Raw genomic sequence first — 19,211 nt, 5'->3', positions numbered from 1 at the left:
TCCCCCTCCCCCCAGAGCCTTCCCGCCCTTCTTCCTACCACCAGTACCCTCCTCCAGTGCTTCCTCATATTTCCGTTTGCCCTCTCCAATCCCCCCTGCCGCCCCCTCTTCCTCCATTAACTCCACCTCTTCTCCTTTCCCCTGTTCTTCCTCCTCCCTCCCAACCTCCCTATCCTCCTCCTCCTCCTCCAACACCTGAAATCTGTTCCCCCCCCTCTTCCCCTGCAGCGACCCCTCCCTGCCCACCCCTACTTTCCCCCCCCTCCGAAACTTCCCTTTCCTCTGTGGCACTTGTACCCACTCCCCCTCTCCCCCCTGCTCCACTCCTGACCCAGCCCCCTGCCGCCCCCCCTCCTGCATCCCCTCCTTCTCCTCCCCTTGCCCCTCCCTGCCTATCACCCCCTGCCCTATCCCCTCCTCCATTACCCCCCCTCCCCGTCCCTTCCCCCACATATCCCACTCGTTATGGGCCGCCCTAGGGCAGTTCCGATATGCATGGCCTAACCCGCCGCAGAGGTTGCACCTGATCGCGGTGCAGTCCTCTGTGGCATGCTGATCCCCGCATCTTCCACACTTTACCACTGGGCATGACATGCTGAAGTGCCTAAACGAACCACATCTGAAGCACTGCCGCGGCTGCCCCTTGTAAAAGCACAGTATCCTGTCACGACCGATAAAGGCAGCCGAAGGAATGTGCTGGACCACATGGCTCTCCTGTCTCAATTTGACCAGGGCTCCCCAACCTCCTGCCCAAACCCTGCTTGGATCCGGTAACTTTGTAAGTGGGGATCTCAGCTCCGCGTACCTCTGTAGCCAGTAGGCTAAATCTGCCCCAGAGATAGACTCATTTCTCACGAGCAGGGTGATCTGCACCAGGTCCGGCTTGCTGACTGGAATGGCCCTGAGGTCCCGCCACTCCCCCTTTCCCCTCACCCCCTCGTACCTTTCCCAGAATATTTCCATCCCCCTCTGGGTCATGAAGCTCAAGTCATATTCTGGGATGTTGATGGGGTGTATACACGCGTAAAAGTCCTCGGGTATAAACCCCATCCCCATCACCAGCCTCAAGACCCGATCCCTGGAGGGCATTGCCCCCTCCCCTATCCATTTGAGCTGTACCACATTTCGCCGCTTAGGCAGCTGTCCACCCCCTGTCCCCGCTCCCCCCCAACCCCTCCCTGGGCCCTCAAAACCACCCGATCTCCCCCCCTCCCTCCTTCCCCCTCCCTGGACTACTGCCGCAAAGGACTTGGACCCCAGCCCCCACCGCCCCCCCTCCACACTTGTTCCAGCCCTTCCCTCTGCCTCCCCCCCCTTCTGTCCCTCTGCCCCTCCCCTCATCCCTCTCCCTTCCTCAATATCCACCGCCCCCTCCCCCTCCCGTTGTCCCCCGTCCCCTTCCCTCTCAGACAAACATCCAGCAACGTCCATAGTCAGTTCTGCGGCTTGGGCTGCCTCCAACTGATTGTCCTGCCCATCTCCACTTCCTGGAACATCCCTGCTCGTCCCTGCCACTGCAGGCTCCAGCCTCTGGGCTAATCGCCTCCTCTCCTCTGTCTCCTGGCGATACTCTGGCACCTGCCCAGTCAGGTCTGCAGCTGGCGATACCAGACTCCCTGCTCGCTCTGCCCCCGAACTCCCTCCAACCTCCGGCACCAGGGGCGAAGCCTCCGGAACTCCGCCGCTCCCCTTGGCTCCTCGCTCCCAGCCGTCCTGCTGGCAGGTCTGCTCCACCACCTGCTGCACATCTGTTAGACTTGCCATGTCCACTTCTGTAGTCAACGAAAGTCTCTCAACAATCGGGTTACTTCCCCCTTGCTTCTGGTGCAGTCCCTCCTGCGTTCTCCCAATGGCTGGCGCTTCCCGGGGGCATGGCTTGTCTGTTCCTGATTCCGCCACAGGCTGGCTGTTAGCACCCCCCCGATTTCACCTCTTGTAATGGACAGCTGGTCAAATGAGCTCCCAGCTGCTGCCCGCTCCTATTCCTCTCTCTCCGACCCCTCTCCTGTAAACCGCCAGCTACTCCATGCTCAGGGAAGACCTCCCCTGCTCCCGGACTTCGTGGGCGGGGCTTCTCCAGATGCCATGCTGCTTCGGTTTCCACTTCAGTCATTGCAGACCCAGCCAAAAATACCGGAGTCTGCCTCTGCTGACCCTTTTCCAACAGGGCCTCCTTCACGGCAACTGTCTCTGCTGTTTGCACAACTGCAGGTAAGCCCTCTGAGACTTCGACCACCACCTCTGTAGAAAACAGGCTGCTACCTGCGTCTCCCTCTGCTGCCTCCATTATCTGGAGTTTTGAAAAGTTACTGAGTTCTGTCCTCCCCTCCACAGGTAGGATCTCTACTCCAGCCCCCACCTCAGAGCCATGTCCTGCCGCTGCCTCCTTATCCTCTGGCTGCTGGGTAAGTGCTCTAGACTGTGTTGCCAACTGTCTCATGTATTTTAAAGTGGGGTCACCTCTGAACCCAGACAACTCTTTTGAGTCTAATGCTGCTGAAGACACTGAAGCTTGCTGCAACTGTAGTGTTCCTGAACCCCCAGACTGTGGTATTGAAGCCATCCTTTCTCGGTTAACATAGAGCTCCCTCAAAGGATTCACAGAGCCCTTTTTTAAACAGTTCAACAAGTGTTCTTTTTTCCCCAACAACTTTGATATCCGGGCTTCCTCTTTAACATACATTTGTCTGTGCTCCGCTGGGGCAAATTTACACATAGTTCTTGCCATTTTCAGACGTTTTCCTAGCTCCACTACTTCTTTTTCCACCAGCTTAATTCGTCTTACAATATTTACCACACTACTTGCTGGATCATCAGGGTCATAGCTCACTTCAAGGAACTCCTCATCTGACGATCCACTCTCCTCACTCTCACTCTCAGCTGCCTCCAGCAAAGGCTTCTGGCAAACTTCCATCGCCTCTTCCTTCTCCCTTCCTTGGAAGCGCCCTTCTGGGGCCTGTACTATCTTCCTCCCCCCTCCACTGTCTTCTCGCTTACCTTCCGCAAGCTGGGCCATGGAGGGGGAAATGCTCTGGTGGCCTCCACTGGGCTGCTTCTCCCTTCGGTCCACTGGACTCCTTTCCCTTCTCCCGGTAGTCAAACCAGGGAGAGAGCCACTCCTTTCGGCCTTCTGGTCCCGGGCCCCAGGAGGCCCCATAGCCTGGGACTTTCCTGAGGCCTTCTCCCCAGGGACCCTCCTCATCTTTGGGGAGGGAGCTAGGTCTCACTCCCTTTCCACTGGAAGTCAGCAGAGCTCTCTAAAACACCTCCTTCCTCCTCAGCAGACTGGATGGACCGTACAGGTCTTTTTCTGCCGTCACTTACTATGTTACTATGCTATGTTACTATTCGCTCTGCAATTTTACGGAAAGACTCCTTTTTGGAGGCCCTGTGTGAGGACTCCAAGTCCACAAGAGGCTTGATCACCTGTTTGTATAAACACTTGTGTTCACAATCTCCAATATACAGATTGCATAGACAGAATTGGCAGTACGAGCTGGGCTTGGAATTGGGAGAGAATGAGTGAGGGGTATTGGAAAGGGCACTGGCAAAGGTGTCGCTTTATGTACCTTTTAAAGAGAATGCTATAAAAGTATTGTTTCGTTGGTACCTAACACCTGCTCGCCTTTGACGCATTTACTCGGGCTTTTCGGGTATGTGTTGGAGGGGTTGTGGAGAAATTGGTACAATGAGCCACATGTGGTGGGCTTGTGTTAAAATTTGTGCTTTTTGGAAAGCAGTTCAATACAGATTGCAGAGGTGGTTGGGACGCACCATCCCTTGGTCGCCAATGTTTTTCCTTTTTCCCAAGAAGGTCCCAGGGTTAAAATCTCCTCAAGCAACTTTGGTGCGACACGCCATGTGTGCTGCTTGAGTGCTCACAGCAGCACACTGGAAGCAACAATCTGTCCCTCCACTGGTGAAGTGGATCAATATGCTGTGGTACATTTGTGAAATGGAGCGGTTAATAGCAGAGCATAGGCATCAGATACATAAATGGGAAGTCATCTGGGCGCCTTTTACTTCTCACTGTTCTTGCTTGAAATTTCCTTGCTCGGACTGTATTGGACTACACCTGGGCGGGGGGGGGGGGGGGGGTGTTTACACCTTCTGGGTTTGTGAAGAGGGAGAGGGCCTAGGAGGTGATAGTTGGGGGGGGGGGTTAACTTTTCTTATTATGTAAATTCTTTAAAAAGTTTTGATGTTCTATATGGTAACTTTTGCCTGGTTGGGGCTGGAGGGAACCCTGTTTTGACCTTGTATTGTTACCCATGTTTCTCGCATATGCTTAACTTGGCAGACTCTTTTGTTACACATGGTTGCTTGTTTCTGTTTTTCCTCTGTGCCAGAACTGTTAATAAAGACTTCATACAAATTTTAAAAAAAGAAAGTGTAGGAGAAGGTGGGTTTGATGTGGTAGTGGCTATGATGTACAAAAATGTCACTTTCATTCCCCCCTCTCACCCCCCCCCCCCCTTCCTAGCTTGTTCACCTGTTGCCACCCAAAATATTTCTGCCTAGAGAAACCACTGGTGCTGATATGGGAACACTCATGCATGTCCAGAGGAGTCTCAAAGGCTTCGCTGAGTTGGAGGAGAGCACCGGCACACTGTTTCCATCACTGACATCACCATGATGTCTGCCCGCATCTCCCTTGTTCATCTGTGAAGAAAATGTCATACAAAGCTAAAAATGTGTTCTTCAGTAAGTTGATATTATTGTACAATGGAGATGCCAATATTTAGTGATGTTTAATAGTCTGATCACATCAGCTGTAGAAGGACACATCCCATGTGGTCTGTAGTGCAGTCTCTGCAAAATTACCAAGTGATAAAAATTAGATTTAATAATTGAAGTGAGATGATCTGAGCTGGCAGTCACAGAACAGTGAGACATGACACAGTCAGTCTCATTACAGAGCTCAGAGGACAGGAAATTTGTCATATGACAAATGACACACAGGTGGCACCTTAAAGAAAAATGAATTTAAGCCATGATCTTTCAAGGACTGGGGTCCACTTTGTCACATGCACGTCCTTGAAAGTTAAGTCTAAACACTAGTTTATTGAGGACTCCACCAGACTATGGGGTCTTTTCACTAAAGCTTAGCGTAGGGTTTCCATATGTCCGGATTTACCTGGACATGTCCTCTTTTTGAGGACATGTCCGGGCAACCGGGCAGGTTTTGCCAATCTGCCCGTTTGTCCAGATTTCTGGACAAACGGGCAGGCTGGTGGGCGTTTTTCCAGAAATCTGGACAAATGGGCAGATTGCTAGCCTCCCCTCCCCTTATTTACTACTGCCCTGGTGGTCTAGTGACCTCTTCCGCCTTCGGGGCAGGAAAGAGCCCCCTCTTTCCTGCCCGGAGCGCTGCCCTGCATGCATCCTTCCTATTGCTGATCTCGGCGCTGATTCAAAATGGCCATCGAGAGTTGAAGTGACCTCGCAAGACTTCAACTCTCGGTGGCCATTTTGAATCGGCGCCGAGATCAGCAACAGGAAGGATGTATGCAGGGCAGCGATCCGGGCAGGAAAGAGGTCACTAGACCACCAGGACAGTAGTAAGGTAAGGGGAGGGGTGACGGGAAGGGGGGGTGAAGGGGTGACAGGGGGGAGGGGAAAATGCATCGGTGGAGCGAGGGTGTGACGGGGGTGGAGCAAGGGTGTGAAAGGGGCGGGGTGGGTGTGGTGGGGGGTATGTGTCCTCCTCTTTGGGGGACAAAATGTGGTAAACCTAGCTTAGCGCACATTTAGAGTTCTCTAATGGAATTAGTATGAGGTAAATGCTAAGAATCTTATTTTATACCTATGGGCTTCTTAGCATTTAGCGCGCTAATTCCATTATCATGTGCTAAGCTTTAGTAAAAGGACCCCTAACACAGCTCCCCCTTTGAAAGCAAATGACAAGAAATTTTACAGGATCAGCAGTTTCAGTTCAGGCACATAAATTTGTGTTTTAATTTCCATGTAAAATTGGGTTAATTTCTTTTTCTATAGAAAGCTGCTGCATAGAAAAATGGCCTATAAAACCAAGAATGTGTTTTTGTAATAGTTTGTATTATCCTTACTTTTTGGAAAATCTTAAATTTTAATAATTTTTTGATGCCATTGCTTCAAAATGACACATGCTGAATGTGGAATAATTTATTATGTACAATGTGATTCATTTTTTTTTAATCTTTGAGGGGCTTTAGGAATACAAATAACTGCTCAAAACGTATATGACAAATGGAGAAATAGTTCAAAAGGAAAAAACTGGGGAACAAACCCAGCTAATAAATCCCACAGTGGATGCTATACTAATTATTCATCAGTTGGAGGAGCTCTAACACCAGAACTGCAGCCTATAGGGATCAGTGAGAGTTGAGTGAGCTGAACTACTGCATTGTGTTCTCCGAAGACAAGCAGGCTGATATTCTCACATGTGGGTGACGTCATGTCGGCCCCGGAGGATTTCTAGCAAAATCTAAAAGTCTCTGCAACTGTGCCCTGTCGCGCGGGCGACCACACTGCGCATGCGTGCGCACGACTTCCCGCCCGCCGCGAGGACAAGTTCTTCAGTTCTTTTTTGTCTGCGTCTGAGGTGACACGGAGTTGAAGAGCTTCGAGTTGTCCTCAGCCCCAGGAGTTAAGTCTCTCGAGTTCTATCTTACGATATTTTGTTTAAAAATAGAAAAACTTAGTTTTCAGTTTAGTTCTTCCTTATCCTGCTTATAATCGAACGAGAAAAACGCCCAAGTTCCGACCTAAATCGGGAGATGGACGTTTATCTCACAAAAATGAATAACACGGTATAATCGAAAGCTGAACTTGGACGTTTTCAACTGCACTCCGTCGCGGATGCGGACAAAGTTGATGGGGGCGTGTCAGAGGTGTGGCGAAGGTGGAACTGGGGCGTGGTTATCGGCTGAACAGAGATGGGCGCATTTCACCGATAATGGAACAAAAGTATGCGTTTGTAGCCAGAATTTAGGGCACTTTTCCTGGACCCTGTTTTTTCACGAATAAGGCCCCAAAAAGTGCCCTAAATGACCAGATGACCACCGGAAGGAATCGGGGATGACCTCCCCTGACTCCCCCAGTGGTCACTAACCCCCTCCCACCACAAAAAATGATATTTCACAACTTTTTATTTTCACCCTCAAATGTCATACCCACCTCCCTGGCAGCAGTATGCAGGTCCCTGGAGCAGTCGTTAGGGGGTGCAGTGGACTTCAGGCAGGTGGACCCAGGCCCATCCCCCCCTACCTGTTACAATTGTGCTGCTTAATGCTTAGTCGTCCAACCCCCCAAACCCACTGTACCCACATGTAGGTGCCCCCTTCACCCCTTATGGCTATAGTAATGGTGTAGACTTGTGGGCAGTGGGTTTTGAGAGGGATTTGGGGGGCTCAACACCCAAGGGAAGGGTGCTATGCACCTGGGAGCTTTTACCTTTTTTTTGGTTTTTGTAAAAGTGCCCCCTAGGGTGCCCGGTTGGTGTCCTGGCATGTGAGGGGGACCAGTGCACTTTGAATCCTGGCCCCTCCCATGTACAAATGCCTTGGATTTATTCGTTTTTGAGCTGGGCGCTTTCATTTTCCATTATCGCTGAAAAGCAAAAACGCCCAGCTCACAAATTGTCGAATAAAACATGGACGTCTATTTTTTGCGAAAATGCGGTTTGGTCCGCCCCTTCACGGACCCGTTCTCGGAGATAAACGCCCATGGAGATAGACGTTTTTGTTCGATTATGCCCCTCCATATCTTCTTAAACTCTTTTCGAGTTCAAGTTTCCTTTCTTTTTCGTCGCGACCGTGTTAGGTTGCTTGGTCTGGAATTTTTCCCTTCTTTTTGTGTCTTTTTCGTTGACACCATCGCGTTTTTTGATTTAGCCGAGGCTGTTTTTCCCGGTATGTCCTCGAAGACACCCAGCGGCTTCAAGCAGCCGGACCATCTCTGGCACTGATCCGCACTCCTGGTGCCTTCAGTGCCTTGGGCCCGACCATCGCTCGGATGCTTGTAAATTGTGCCAAAAAATGAAAAAGCGCACTTTACTTTCCCGAGAGGCCCAGAAAGGGAAGTATTTTGGTTCCGGTACCGCGACGTCGGCATCAGGGTCGACGAGAGCGCTGCCGGCGTCAGGAGACACGGTACCGACTGCCAAGAGACCGATGCACGCTGGGAGCAGTGATGCATCGAGTGGGTCTCCACCTGCCTCGGCACCCCCTGCTTTGCAGGCTCCCCGGGACCGCGACCCTGAAGAGGCGTGTGGATTCCACGTCCGCTTCGCCGGTACCGAGGAGTGTCAATGTCGGGCGAAGGCTAAGAGGCACCGTCATCGGTCTCCTTCTCGACACGGTACCGGGAGCTCCGGGTCATCGAGGCATTCGATACCCGAGAAGCGTCGGTGCCAAGAGGATCGCTCTCCCTCTATCATGGAGGTATCGACGTGTAGGTCATCAGGCAGTCCGGTACCGGCTCCCCGACCTCAACAGACTCTGTCTCCGACGTCTGCATCGGCTTCACAGCCTTTCCCGGCAGCAGCTTTGGATGAGCGCATCAAGGCCTTGTTTCCTGCGTTCATGGAAACTATGCTGCATCAGTTACGTTCGGTGACGGAGGCATCGGTGCCGTCGGTGCCGCCTGTATCGGTGCCGGGGGTGTCGGTACCGGAGGTTCTTGCGGCATCGAGCTTTTCACCTGGGGTGAGGCGTTCTTCACTGGTACCGGCTCCGGTGTCGGTGTCGGCTGCCTCCCACGTCGATTCTCCGTTGGCATCGGTGGAGGAAGCTTCACCGGAGTCTCCTGGAGCTTCGACTTCTCAACGTCGTCATCGAGGCCATCTTGCCTCCGAGTCGAGACGGGCTCAGATCAGGGTGGCTCTTACTGAGCTTTTAGCCCCATCTGACGATAGCTCATCTGATGAGGATGAGGGTCATGCAGTTTTCTCTGCCGAGGACTCTCTGGGCCTTCCATCTGATTCGACCCCCTCGCCTCAAAGGCAACTCTCCCCTCCAGAGAGTTTGTCTTTTTCCTCTTTTGTTCGGGAGATGTCTGAGGCCATCCCCTTCCCTGTGGAGGTAGTGGATGAGCCCAGGGCCAAGATGCTCGAGGTCCTGGACTATCCCATCTCCACCTAAGTCTTCTACCACAGTTCCTTTTCACGATACACTCCGGGAAGTGCTGATGAGGAACTGGGAGAAGCCTCTTTCTTGCCCAACTGTTCCCAAGAAAGCTGAGTCCCAGTATCGGGTCCACGGGGAACCCAATTTCATCAGGCCTCAGTTGCCTCATGACTCTGCGGTTGTGGATTCCGCTCTCAGAAGAGCTAAGAGTTCTCGGAACTTTGCCTCGGCGCCCCTGGGGCGAGAACATAGAACCTTAGATTCTTTTGGGAGAAAGGCGTTTCAGGCTGGTATGCTCGCCTCCAAAATCCAATCTTACCAGCTCTTTACGAGCATTCATTTACGGAACTCTGTGCGGCAGCTTGAGAGTTTAGTAGATACACTCCCACCGGAGCAGGCTGAACCCTTTTGCCAAGTGGTCAGGCAGCAGAAGGTGTGTCGCAAGTTTCTGTCCAGGGGCATTTATGATACTTGCGATGTGACATCTTGATTTTCTGCGATTGGTATAGTGATGCGCAGACTCTCATGGCTGCGTGCCTCGAACCTGGAGGAGAGAACTCAGCAGAAAATTGCAGATATCCCTTGCCGGGGGGATCATCTTTTTGGAGAGAAGGTTGAGGAGATGATTGATAATCTCTACCAGCGTGATAACGCTATGGATTCTCTCTCCCGCCGGGCGCCTTCTGCATCCTCTTCCTCTTCCAGGAAGTTTTTTAAGGGGAAGAGAAGTGCTTCTTATGCCTCTAGGGGCCATAAGTACACCTCTGCCTCCCGACAGCCGGTTCAGGCTCTGCCCCAGCGCGCTCATTCTCGTCAACAGCGTGCGCCTAAGCAGGCCCCTGCAGCTCCAAAGCAAAAACCAGGGATGGGTTTTTAACTGGCTCCAGTGCAGCATAGCTGAAATCATTGTGTCCGTACCGGACGATCTTCCTGTTGGGGGAGGTTGAAATTTTTTCACCAAAGGTGGCCTCTCATAACCTCCGACAGGTGGGTTCTCCAAATAGTCCAGTTAGGATACACCCTCAATGTGGAATCCATACCTCCAAATTGCCCACCGGGAGCTCAGTCCTTCAGCTCCCATCACAAGCAGGTACTTGCAGAGGAACTCTCCGCCCTTCTCAGCGCCAATGCGGTCGAGCCCATTCCACCAGGGCAAGAAGGGCTGAGATTCTATTCCAGGTACTTCCTTGTGGAAAAGAAAACAGAGGGGATGCGTCCCATCCTAGACCTAAGGGGCCTGAACAAATATCTGGTGCGAGAAAAGTTCAGGATGCTTTCCCTGGGCACCCTTCTTCCCATGATTCAGGAGAACAATTGGCTATGCTCTCTGGACTTAAAAGATGCTTATACCCACATCTCGATTTTTCCAGCTCACAGGAAGTATCTGCGGTTTCGGCTGGGAACACAGCACTTTCAGTACTGTGTGCTGCCTTTTGGCTTGGCGTCTGCGCCCAGGGTTTTTACCAAGTGCCTGGCAGTTGTTGCAGTGTCGCTACGCAGGCTGGGAGTGCATGTGTTCCCTTATCTGGACGATTGGCTGGTGAAGAGCACCTCCCAGGAAGGGGCTTTGCAGTCCGTGCGGATGACTATTCAGGTGTTAGAGCTGCTGGGCTTTGTAATAAATTACCCGAAGTCCCATCTCATTCCACTCCAGAAATTGGAATTCATAGGAGCTCTGTTGTGCACGCAGACAGCTTGTGCTTATCTTCCCGAGCCCAGAGCGGACAACCTTCTGTCTCTGGTCTCCAGAGCAGTGGCGTAGCCAGAAGTCAATTTTTGGGTGGGCCAACAGGTTGGATGGGTGGGCACTAGACAGTGGTTTGCTGGTAAATGTTTAACAACAGGCTCTCTCCCCGATCCACCTCTGCGCCCCCCCCCCCCACCTCCCCTCAAAATTGCAGAGCTGGCTATGGCCGGGGAGAGAGCCTGGGGTGGGGGGAGGCAATGCATTACTCTCTCCAGGAAAAATAAAATGAAATGATCCCAGGTTCCAATCTAATTCATGTTTAATGTGGGATAAAATGCCATAAATAAGTAAACAAATATAAACTTTTAATGTTGAGCACCTGATTCTCAAAGTGGACATATTCCAAACACTATAATGAAAATAAAATGATTTTTTCTACCTTTGTTGTCTGGTGACTTTGTTTTTCTTATCATGCTGGCCCAGTATCTGATTCTGCTGCTATCTGTCCTCTTAACTCCGTTTCCAGGGCTTCCTTTCCATTTATTTCTGTACTTTCCTCCTTTCTTCTTCATTTCTTGCTCTACATCCGTAAGTAAAAGCTGGGTCCTCCGTAGACTTGACTGTCCAGTGGATCCAGCTTCTGCCTATTTTCTCAATTCATGTGCAGTTTTTCTCTTCTCTTCCTTTTCCCTCATATCATCTCCTTCCTTTCTCTTCCCTCCCCTCCATCCATGTCAGCATTTCTTGTCTCTCCCTTCCCCTCCATCCATGTGCATCTCCTTCCTACTACTACTGCTTAACATTTCTAGAGCGCTACTAGGGTTACGCAGCGCTGTACAAATTAACAATTAAGGACGGTCCCTGCTCCCCTCCATCCATGTTCAGAATTTCTTCTTTCTCCCCTCCATCCATGTGCATCTCCTTCCTGTCTTCCCTTCCTTCACCTCCATCCATGTCCAACAATTATCTCCCTGCCCTCCCCTCCATCCACCCATGTCCAGGAACCCTCCTCTCTCCACTGCCCTCCCCTCCATCCATGTCCAGCAACTCTCCTCTCCCCTCCATCCACCTATGTCCAGCAACTCTCCTCTCCCCAGCCATCCCCTCTGTCCACCCATGTCCAGCAACTCCTCTGCCCTCCCACCATCCATCTATATCCAGCAATTCTCCTCTCTCCCCTGCCCTCCCCTCCATGTCCAGCAATTTCTCCTCTCTCCCCTTTGAGCTTTGACCATCTCCCTCTCATTCCCTCTCCAGCACTCTCATTCCCTCTCCAGCACTCTCATTCCATCTCCAGCACTCCCATTCCCCCCTCTGTCTCTCCCTTACCCAGTCTCCTAAATTCCTCCCCCATCTTTCACCCACTTCATTAGTCCCCCATACTCTGTACTCACCACCCCTCCCAGACCCATCCTTCCCTCTGCTCACCACCCCTCCCAGTCCCATCCTTCCCTCTGCTTACCAACAATAAAGAATGACAACGTGGATGCAGGCAGCAGCTCGGGTTGCTTGCTGTGTTTTGAGTAAACGGCAACGGCTGCGCGAGGGAGTAGAAAAAAAGATTTTCTAAATGGCTTTCTTCCTTCTCTACTCGCAGCGGCGAACTGGTGGGCAGCGGCAATAAAAGTATAAAGCAGCCAGGCTCCTCGACTCCGTTCCGTCCTTCACTTTCACTTCCCTGCCCTCCCAGCGTCCCGCCCAAAAGGAAATGACATCAGAGGCAGGCGGGACACTGAGAGGGCAGGGAAGTGAAAGCGAAGGACGGAACGGAGTCAAGGAGCCTGGCTGTTTTATGCTTTTACTACCGCCGCCCGCCAGTTCGCTGCTGCGAGTCTGGAGAGATCATCATCAGCTGAGCCAGAGTGGGTGCTGTTTCTGCCCTGGACCCGTGGTCGCTAAGCTGGTGCAGTGTGCGTGCGCTTGGGTGGGCAGGCCTGAGGTGAAATTGGGTGGGCCTGGGCCCACCCAGGCCCACCCGTAGCTACGCCCCTGCTCCAGAGTACAAGCGTCTCAACAGATCACAGCTCGGCAGATGTTGAGACTTCTGGGGCACATGGCCTCCATGGTTCACGTGACTCCCATGGCACGCTTACACATGAGATCTGCTCAATGGATCCTAGCTTCCCAGTGGTCTCAGGCCACGGGGAATCTAGAGGATGTGATCCAGTTGTCCACCGACTTTCGGAATTCTCTTCATTGGTGGACAATTCCATCCAATCTGGTCTTGGGACGCCCATTCCAAATTCCTCAGCCACAAAAAGTGCTGATGACGGATGCATCCCTCCTGGGGTGGGGAGCACATGTAGATGGGCTTCATACTCAAGGAGCTTGGTCCCTTCAGGAGAGGTATCTTCAGATCAACCTCCCGGAGTTACGAGCTGTCTGGAACGCGCTGAAGTCTTTCAGAGATCGGCTATCCAACCAAATTATTCTGATTCAAACAGACAATCAGGTTGCAATGTATTACATAAACAAGCAAGGGGGTACCGGATCTTGCCTTCTGTGTCAGGAGGCCGTTCAGATGTGGCTTTGGGCTCGTCAACATGGAATATGTCTCCAAGCCACTTATCTGGCCGGTGTAAACAACAGTCTGGCCGACAGATTGAGCAGGATAATGCAGCCTCACGAGTGGTCATTGAACATGACTATTGTCAAAAGGATCTTTCAAGTGTGGGGCACCCCCTTGATAGACCTTTTCACCACTCAGACCAATCACAAGGTCCCTCAGTTCTGTTCCAGACTGCAGGCCCACGGCAGACTAGCATTAGATGCCTTCCTCCTACATTGGGGGGAGGGCCTCCTGTATGCGTATCCTCCTATACCTTTGGTGGGGAATACTTTGCTGAAACTCAAGCAAGACCGCGGAACCATGATTCTGATTGCTCCTTTCTGGCCGCGTCAGATATGGTTTCCCCTTCTTCTGGAGTTGTCCTCCGAAGATCCGTGTAGATTGGACTGTTTTCCAACTCTCATTACTCAGAACGAGGGGGCGCTTCTGCATCCCAACCTCCAGTCTCTGGCTCTCACGGCCTGGATGTTGAGAACGTAGATTTTGCCTCTTTGGGTCTTTCTGAGAGTGTCTTCCGAATCTTGCTTGCTTCCAGGAAAGATTCCACTAAGAAGTGTTATGCTTTTAAATGGAAGAGGTTTGCCGTCTGGTGTGACAGCAAGGCCCTGAATCCTCGTTCTTGTCCTACACAGACCTTGCTTGAATACCTTCTGCACTTGTCGGAGTCTGGTCTTAAAACCAACTCGGTTAAAGTCCATCTTAGTGCGATCAGTGCTTATCATCATCATGTAGAAGGTCAGCCTATCTCTGGACAGCCTTTAGTAGTTCGCTTTATGAGAGGTTTGTTTTTGACAAAGCCCCCTGTCAAACCTCCTCCAGTGTCATGGGATCTCAATGTCGTCCTCACCCAGCTGATGTCAGGTCCTTTCGAGCCACTGGATTCCTGCCATCTGAAGTACTTGACCTGGAAGGTCATTTTCTTGGTGGCTGTTACGTCAGCTCGTAGGGTCAGTGAGCTTCAGGCTCTTGTGGTTCATGCACCTTATCTTACTTTTCACCATGACAGAGTAGTCCTCCGCACGCACCCTAAGTTCTTACCGAAGGTGGTGTCGGAGTTCCATCTGAACCAGTCAACTGTCTTGCCAACATTCTTTCCCCCTCCTCATGCAAGCAAGCCCTGGCGAAAGCAAGCTGCACACTTTGGTCTGTAAAAGAGCATTGGCCTGTTACGTGGAGCGGACGAGCCCCCTCAGACAGTCCGCCCAGTTGTTTATTTCTTTTAATCCCAACAAGAGGGGAGTTGTTGTCGGGAAACGCACCATATCTAATTGGTTAGCAGATTGCATTTCCTTCACTTATGCCCAGGCTGGGCTGGCTTTGGAGGGCCATGTCACGGCTCATAATGTTAGAGCCATGGCTGCGTCAGTGGCTCATCTAAGGTCAGCCACTATTGAAGAGATTTGCAAAGCTGCGACATGGTCATCAATCCACACATTCACATCTCACTACTGCCTCCAGCAGCATAGTCGATGCGACAGTCGATTTGGGCAGTCGGTGTTACAGAGTCTGTTTGGGGTTTAGAATCCAACTCCAACCCTCCTAGGCCCATTTTTATTCTGTTCCAGGCTGCACTCTCAGTTAGATGTTTCTTGTTTCAGGTCAATCTAAGTTATGTCCTCGCCGTTGCGAGGTCCAATTGACCATTGTTTGTTGTGTTCAGTGAGCCTGGGGGCTAGGGATACCCCACATGTGAGAATATTAGCCTGCTTGTCTTCGGAGAAAGAGTAGTTACTTACCTGTAGCAGGTGTTCTCCGAAGACAGCAGGCTGCATATTCTCACAACCCTCCCTCCTTCCCTTAGGAGTTGTATTCTTTTTGCTATTGAATTCAACTGAAGAACGTGTCCTCGCAGCGGGCGGGAAGTCGTGCGCACGCATGCGCAGTGTGGTCGCCCGCGTGACAGGGCACAGTTGCAGAGACTTTTAGATTTTGCTAGAAATCCTCTGGGGCCGACGTGACGTCACCCACATGTGAGCAGTGGCGTAGCAAGGGCGGGGCAGTGGGGGCGTCCGCCCCGGGTGTCGGCGGGTGGGGGGTGCTCCGTCGAGAGCCTACAGCTCTCGTCTCCTGCCGTTACCCTGCTTTTTTTTTTTTTAATCCATTGCACCGACGCAGGCAGCGCTTCCCGTCTGCCCTGTGAAGGAGAAATTTGCGTCGCTGGCGTTGGGCCTTCCCTCGTTGTGTCCCGCCCTCGAGGAAATAGGAAGTTACCTCAGAAGAGGGCGGGACACAACGAGGGAAGGCCCGACGCCAGCGACACGATTTTCTTCTTCACAGGGTAGACGGGAAGCGCTGCCTGCATCGGTGCAATGGATTTTAAAAAAAAAAAGCAGGGTAGCGGCAGGAGACGAGAGCTGTCAGCTCTCAACGGAGGGGGCACAGGACGGGACCGGCTCAGGGGAAGGGGAAGATCAGAGGGGAGAAGGGGATTGGGGAGGGTGGGAGAGCCTAGAGGGGTGCTCAGGGGAGAAGGGGATTGGGGAGGGTGGGTGAGCCTAGAGGGGTGCTCAGGGGAGAAGGGGATTGGGGAGAGTGAGTGAGCCTAGAGGGGTGCTCAGGGGAGAAGGGGATTGGGGAGGGTGGGTAAGCTTAGAGGGGTGCTCAGGGAAGAAGGGGATTGGGGAGGTTGGGAGAGCCTAGAGGGGTGCTCAGGGGAGAAGGGGATTGGGGAGGGTGGGTGAGCTTAGAGGGGTGCTTAGGGGAGCAGGGGATTGGGGAGGGTGGGGGAGATTAGATGGGTCACTGGGTGCTCAGAGGGGAGAAGGGGATTCGGGAGGGTGGGGGAGCTTAGAGGGGTGCTTAGGGGAGAAGGGGATTGGGGAGGGGAGTGCTCAAAGGGGAGAAGGGGTCTGAAGCTGTACCTGGGGTCTGACAAGGGGGCAGGAGGGAAAATGGATCCATGCCTGGGGCAGGTGGGAGAATGGGTCTGGGGCTGAAAAAGGGGGATGCAAAGCATGTGGTGAATGAAGGGGGCTGAAAAGAGCGGGCAGAGAGAGAGGGGACAGACCCTGGATGGAAGTGGGGAGTGTGAGGGAGGGCAGACCCTGGATGGATGGGAGAGGGAGGCAGACGGATTGAAGGGGCAGAGAGAAAGGGCAGATGGTGGGTGGAAGGGGGAGAGAGAAAGAGGGCAGCCTGGGGCAAATGGTGGATGGAAGGGGCAGAGATAGAGGGCAGATGTGGATGGAAGGCGCAGAGAGAGAGGGAAGACAGTAGATGGAAGGGACATTAGAGAGGGCAAACACTGGATGGCAGAGAGCGAAGACAGATGCTGGATGGAAAGAAGACAGTGAAAAGAAGATGAGGAAAGCAGAAACCAGAGACAACAAACTGTAAATAAAATATATATTTTTATTTTTTTGCTTTAGGATATAGTATTGTAGCTGTGTTAATAAATGTTTATAAATAGGACATGTAAATAAGGTAATCTTTTTATTGGACTAATTTTAATACATTTTGACTTAACTTTCAGAGAAGAAAACCCACTTCCTCAGGTCAGGATAGGATACTGTAACAGTACTATACTGTATTGACCTGAGGAAGGAGGTTTTGGCCTCTGAAAGCTAAATGTATTAGTCCAATAAAATGGTATTATTTTATTTTCTGTATTTGTTTTATTTCTATTTGTTAATTTGTAAAGTGGTGATTGGTATTTGTTAGTTTTTTCAAATTTACATCTGCTGTCTTTGTATTTTGCACAGTACTAGGGGACATTTTCTGTTTCTGTGGTGTTGCATTGTATGCAGAGTCTGGCATCGGGGGTTCAGTTTAATTTTTGTCTAAATAGAAAGTTTATGATTACTTATTCTATAGTGGATTAGGATGTATCTGTGTTTGTGAAAAAGACATGGCTTTCGGTTGGCATTGACTGTGCAGGATGGATGATCTGTACTAATCTGTCTGTTTTCGTTTTACAATAGGTGAATTGATGTTCAAGTGCTCACTGTAGTGTTTAAGATGCTTTCCTTTTCCTTGTGTGACTCGTAAAAATTACTGTTTATGGTATGGTAGAATTGCTCTATAGGTCCTGAGTGTTTTGTATTCTCGGTATGCCTAGTACTGGATTTGGGGGGGGGGGGGGGTGCTAAAAAAATGACTAGCCCCGGGTGTCAACTACCCTAGCTACGCCACTGCATGTGAGAATATGCAGCCTGCTGTCTTCGGAGAACACCTGCTACAGGTAAGTAACTACTCTTTATGGGAACATGAGGGACCAATGAGGAGACTTGTTTTATGCAGCCTGTCAGTGAGTCAGCCAGTTAGAATCTTTATTTCATCCATTTGCTCAATAGAGGAGCCCCATAGGGTAAAATTACAGATGCTAACCAATAACATTGTTTTTCTGTAAGTTAGTCAGTGAATGATAACCAATAATGGAGTGTCTCTCATTGAATACGTGAACCTACCAATGAGAGCAGAGGTGGGTATGTGAAGAGCCAATGTGAAATCTCTTCACATATTAATGTTTCTCCTCCCTTCTCTGCAGTGAATGTGACTCTGAATCCTGAAACTGCTCATCCCAATCTCATCCTGTCTGAGGATTGGAAAAGTGTCAGAAATGGAGGCACAAGACAGAAGCTGCCGGACAATCCCCAGAGATTTGATTTTGTTGTCATTGTCCTGGGGTGTGAGAGCTTCACCTTGGGGAGACATTACTGGGAGGTGGAGGTGGGAGACAAGACTGGCTGGACATTGGGGGTTTGTAAAGATTCTGTGAACAGGAAGGAGGAGATCATATATACACCTGAGGATGGATACTGGACAGTGAAATTGAGGGAGGGAGATAAATACTGGGCCTGCACCTCCTCCTGGACCCTACTCTCCCTGAGTGTGAGACCCCAAGCAGTGGGGATTTTTCTGGACTATGAGGCAGGAAAAGTCTCATTTTACAATGCAGATAATAAATCTCATCTCTTCACCTTCACTGACAACTTCTCTGAGAAACTCTGGCCTTTCTTCAGTCCTGGTCTCAATGAAGCAGGTACAAATGCAGGAGCTCTGAGAATCCGCCCAGTGCCAGACTGGGAATGAGTGAGCCAGACTCAGGGGTCTGATATATAATCTGGGAGTTGATTTTTGAGATCTGGATAAGAAGAATCAGAGAGTGTTACTTGTGAGCTGTGCTGTTCAACTTCACTATATACAATCTGTGATCTGATTTTCTAAACGTAGACTAACCTTGTAAAGAAAATGTTCTGTTGAAACAATAAGTGGGGGAAAAATTAATAATGACAATAAAATAATTTTACAATACTCAAAAAAAATGAATGACATTTCATTAGCAGCTGGAGAGGTGGGATTAGAACTTGTGAATTTGAGGAAGGGGCTCAGTGACACAGATGTGGGACTAGAGCCTGTGAATGTCAGGGAGTGTCGCAGTGAGAGTGACAGAGATGAATTAGAACCTGTGAATGTGAGGAGAGGTCTCGGAAACAGTGAGTGAGAGGTGGGATTAGAGCCTGTGAATGTGCGGAAGGGTCTCAGTAACAGTGAGTGAGAGGTGGGATTAGAGTCTGAATGTGAGGAGGGGTTGAAATAACATAGTGAGAGTGATAAAGATGGGATCAGAGTCAGTGAATATGAGGAGGGGTCTAAGTGACACAATGAGAGTTAAAGTCTATGGATGTCAGGAGGTGGCTCAGTGAGAATGTAAGACTTACAGAGGTCGGTTTAAAGCCTATGAATGTGAGGCAGGGTCTCAGTAAGCGTGACAGAGGTTGGTTTAACTCCTGTGAATGTGAGGAGGGGTCTCAGAAATAGTGAGAGGTAGGATCAGAGCTTGTGAATGTGAGGAGGGGTCTCTGTAGCACAGTGAGAGTGAGAGGTGGGATTAGAGCCTGTGAATGTA

General features: G+C 50.8%; 1 protein-coding gene across 1 annotated transcript in view; it reads left to right on the top strand.

The window, feature by feature from the left end:
• Positions 1-18,486, top strand: part of LOC115466349 (butyrophilin subfamily 1 member A1-like) — a 292,649-nt gene extending 274,163 nt beyond the window's left edge. The window contains exon 8 of the mRNA XM_030197538.1: positions 17,850-18,486. Coding sequence (XP_030053398.1) covers positions 17,850-18,394 — 545 coding nt within the window. The 3' untranslated portion in view covers positions 18,395-18,486. The remainder of the gene's footprint in view (positions 1-17,849) is intronic.
• Positions 18,487-19,211: the final 725 nt, after the last annotated feature.

The sequence above is a fragment of the Microcaecilia unicolor genome, chromosome 3 (genome assembly GCF_901765095.1).
Source record: "Microcaecilia unicolor chromosome 3, aMicUni1.1, whole genome shotgun sequence".
Classification (NCBI taxonomy): domain Eukaryota; kingdom Metazoa; phylum Chordata; class Amphibia; order Gymnophiona; family Siphonopidae; genus Microcaecilia; species Microcaecilia unicolor.
Note: the sequence above shows the minus strand (reverse complement) of the source record. Positions and strands in the feature narration are given on the sequence as shown.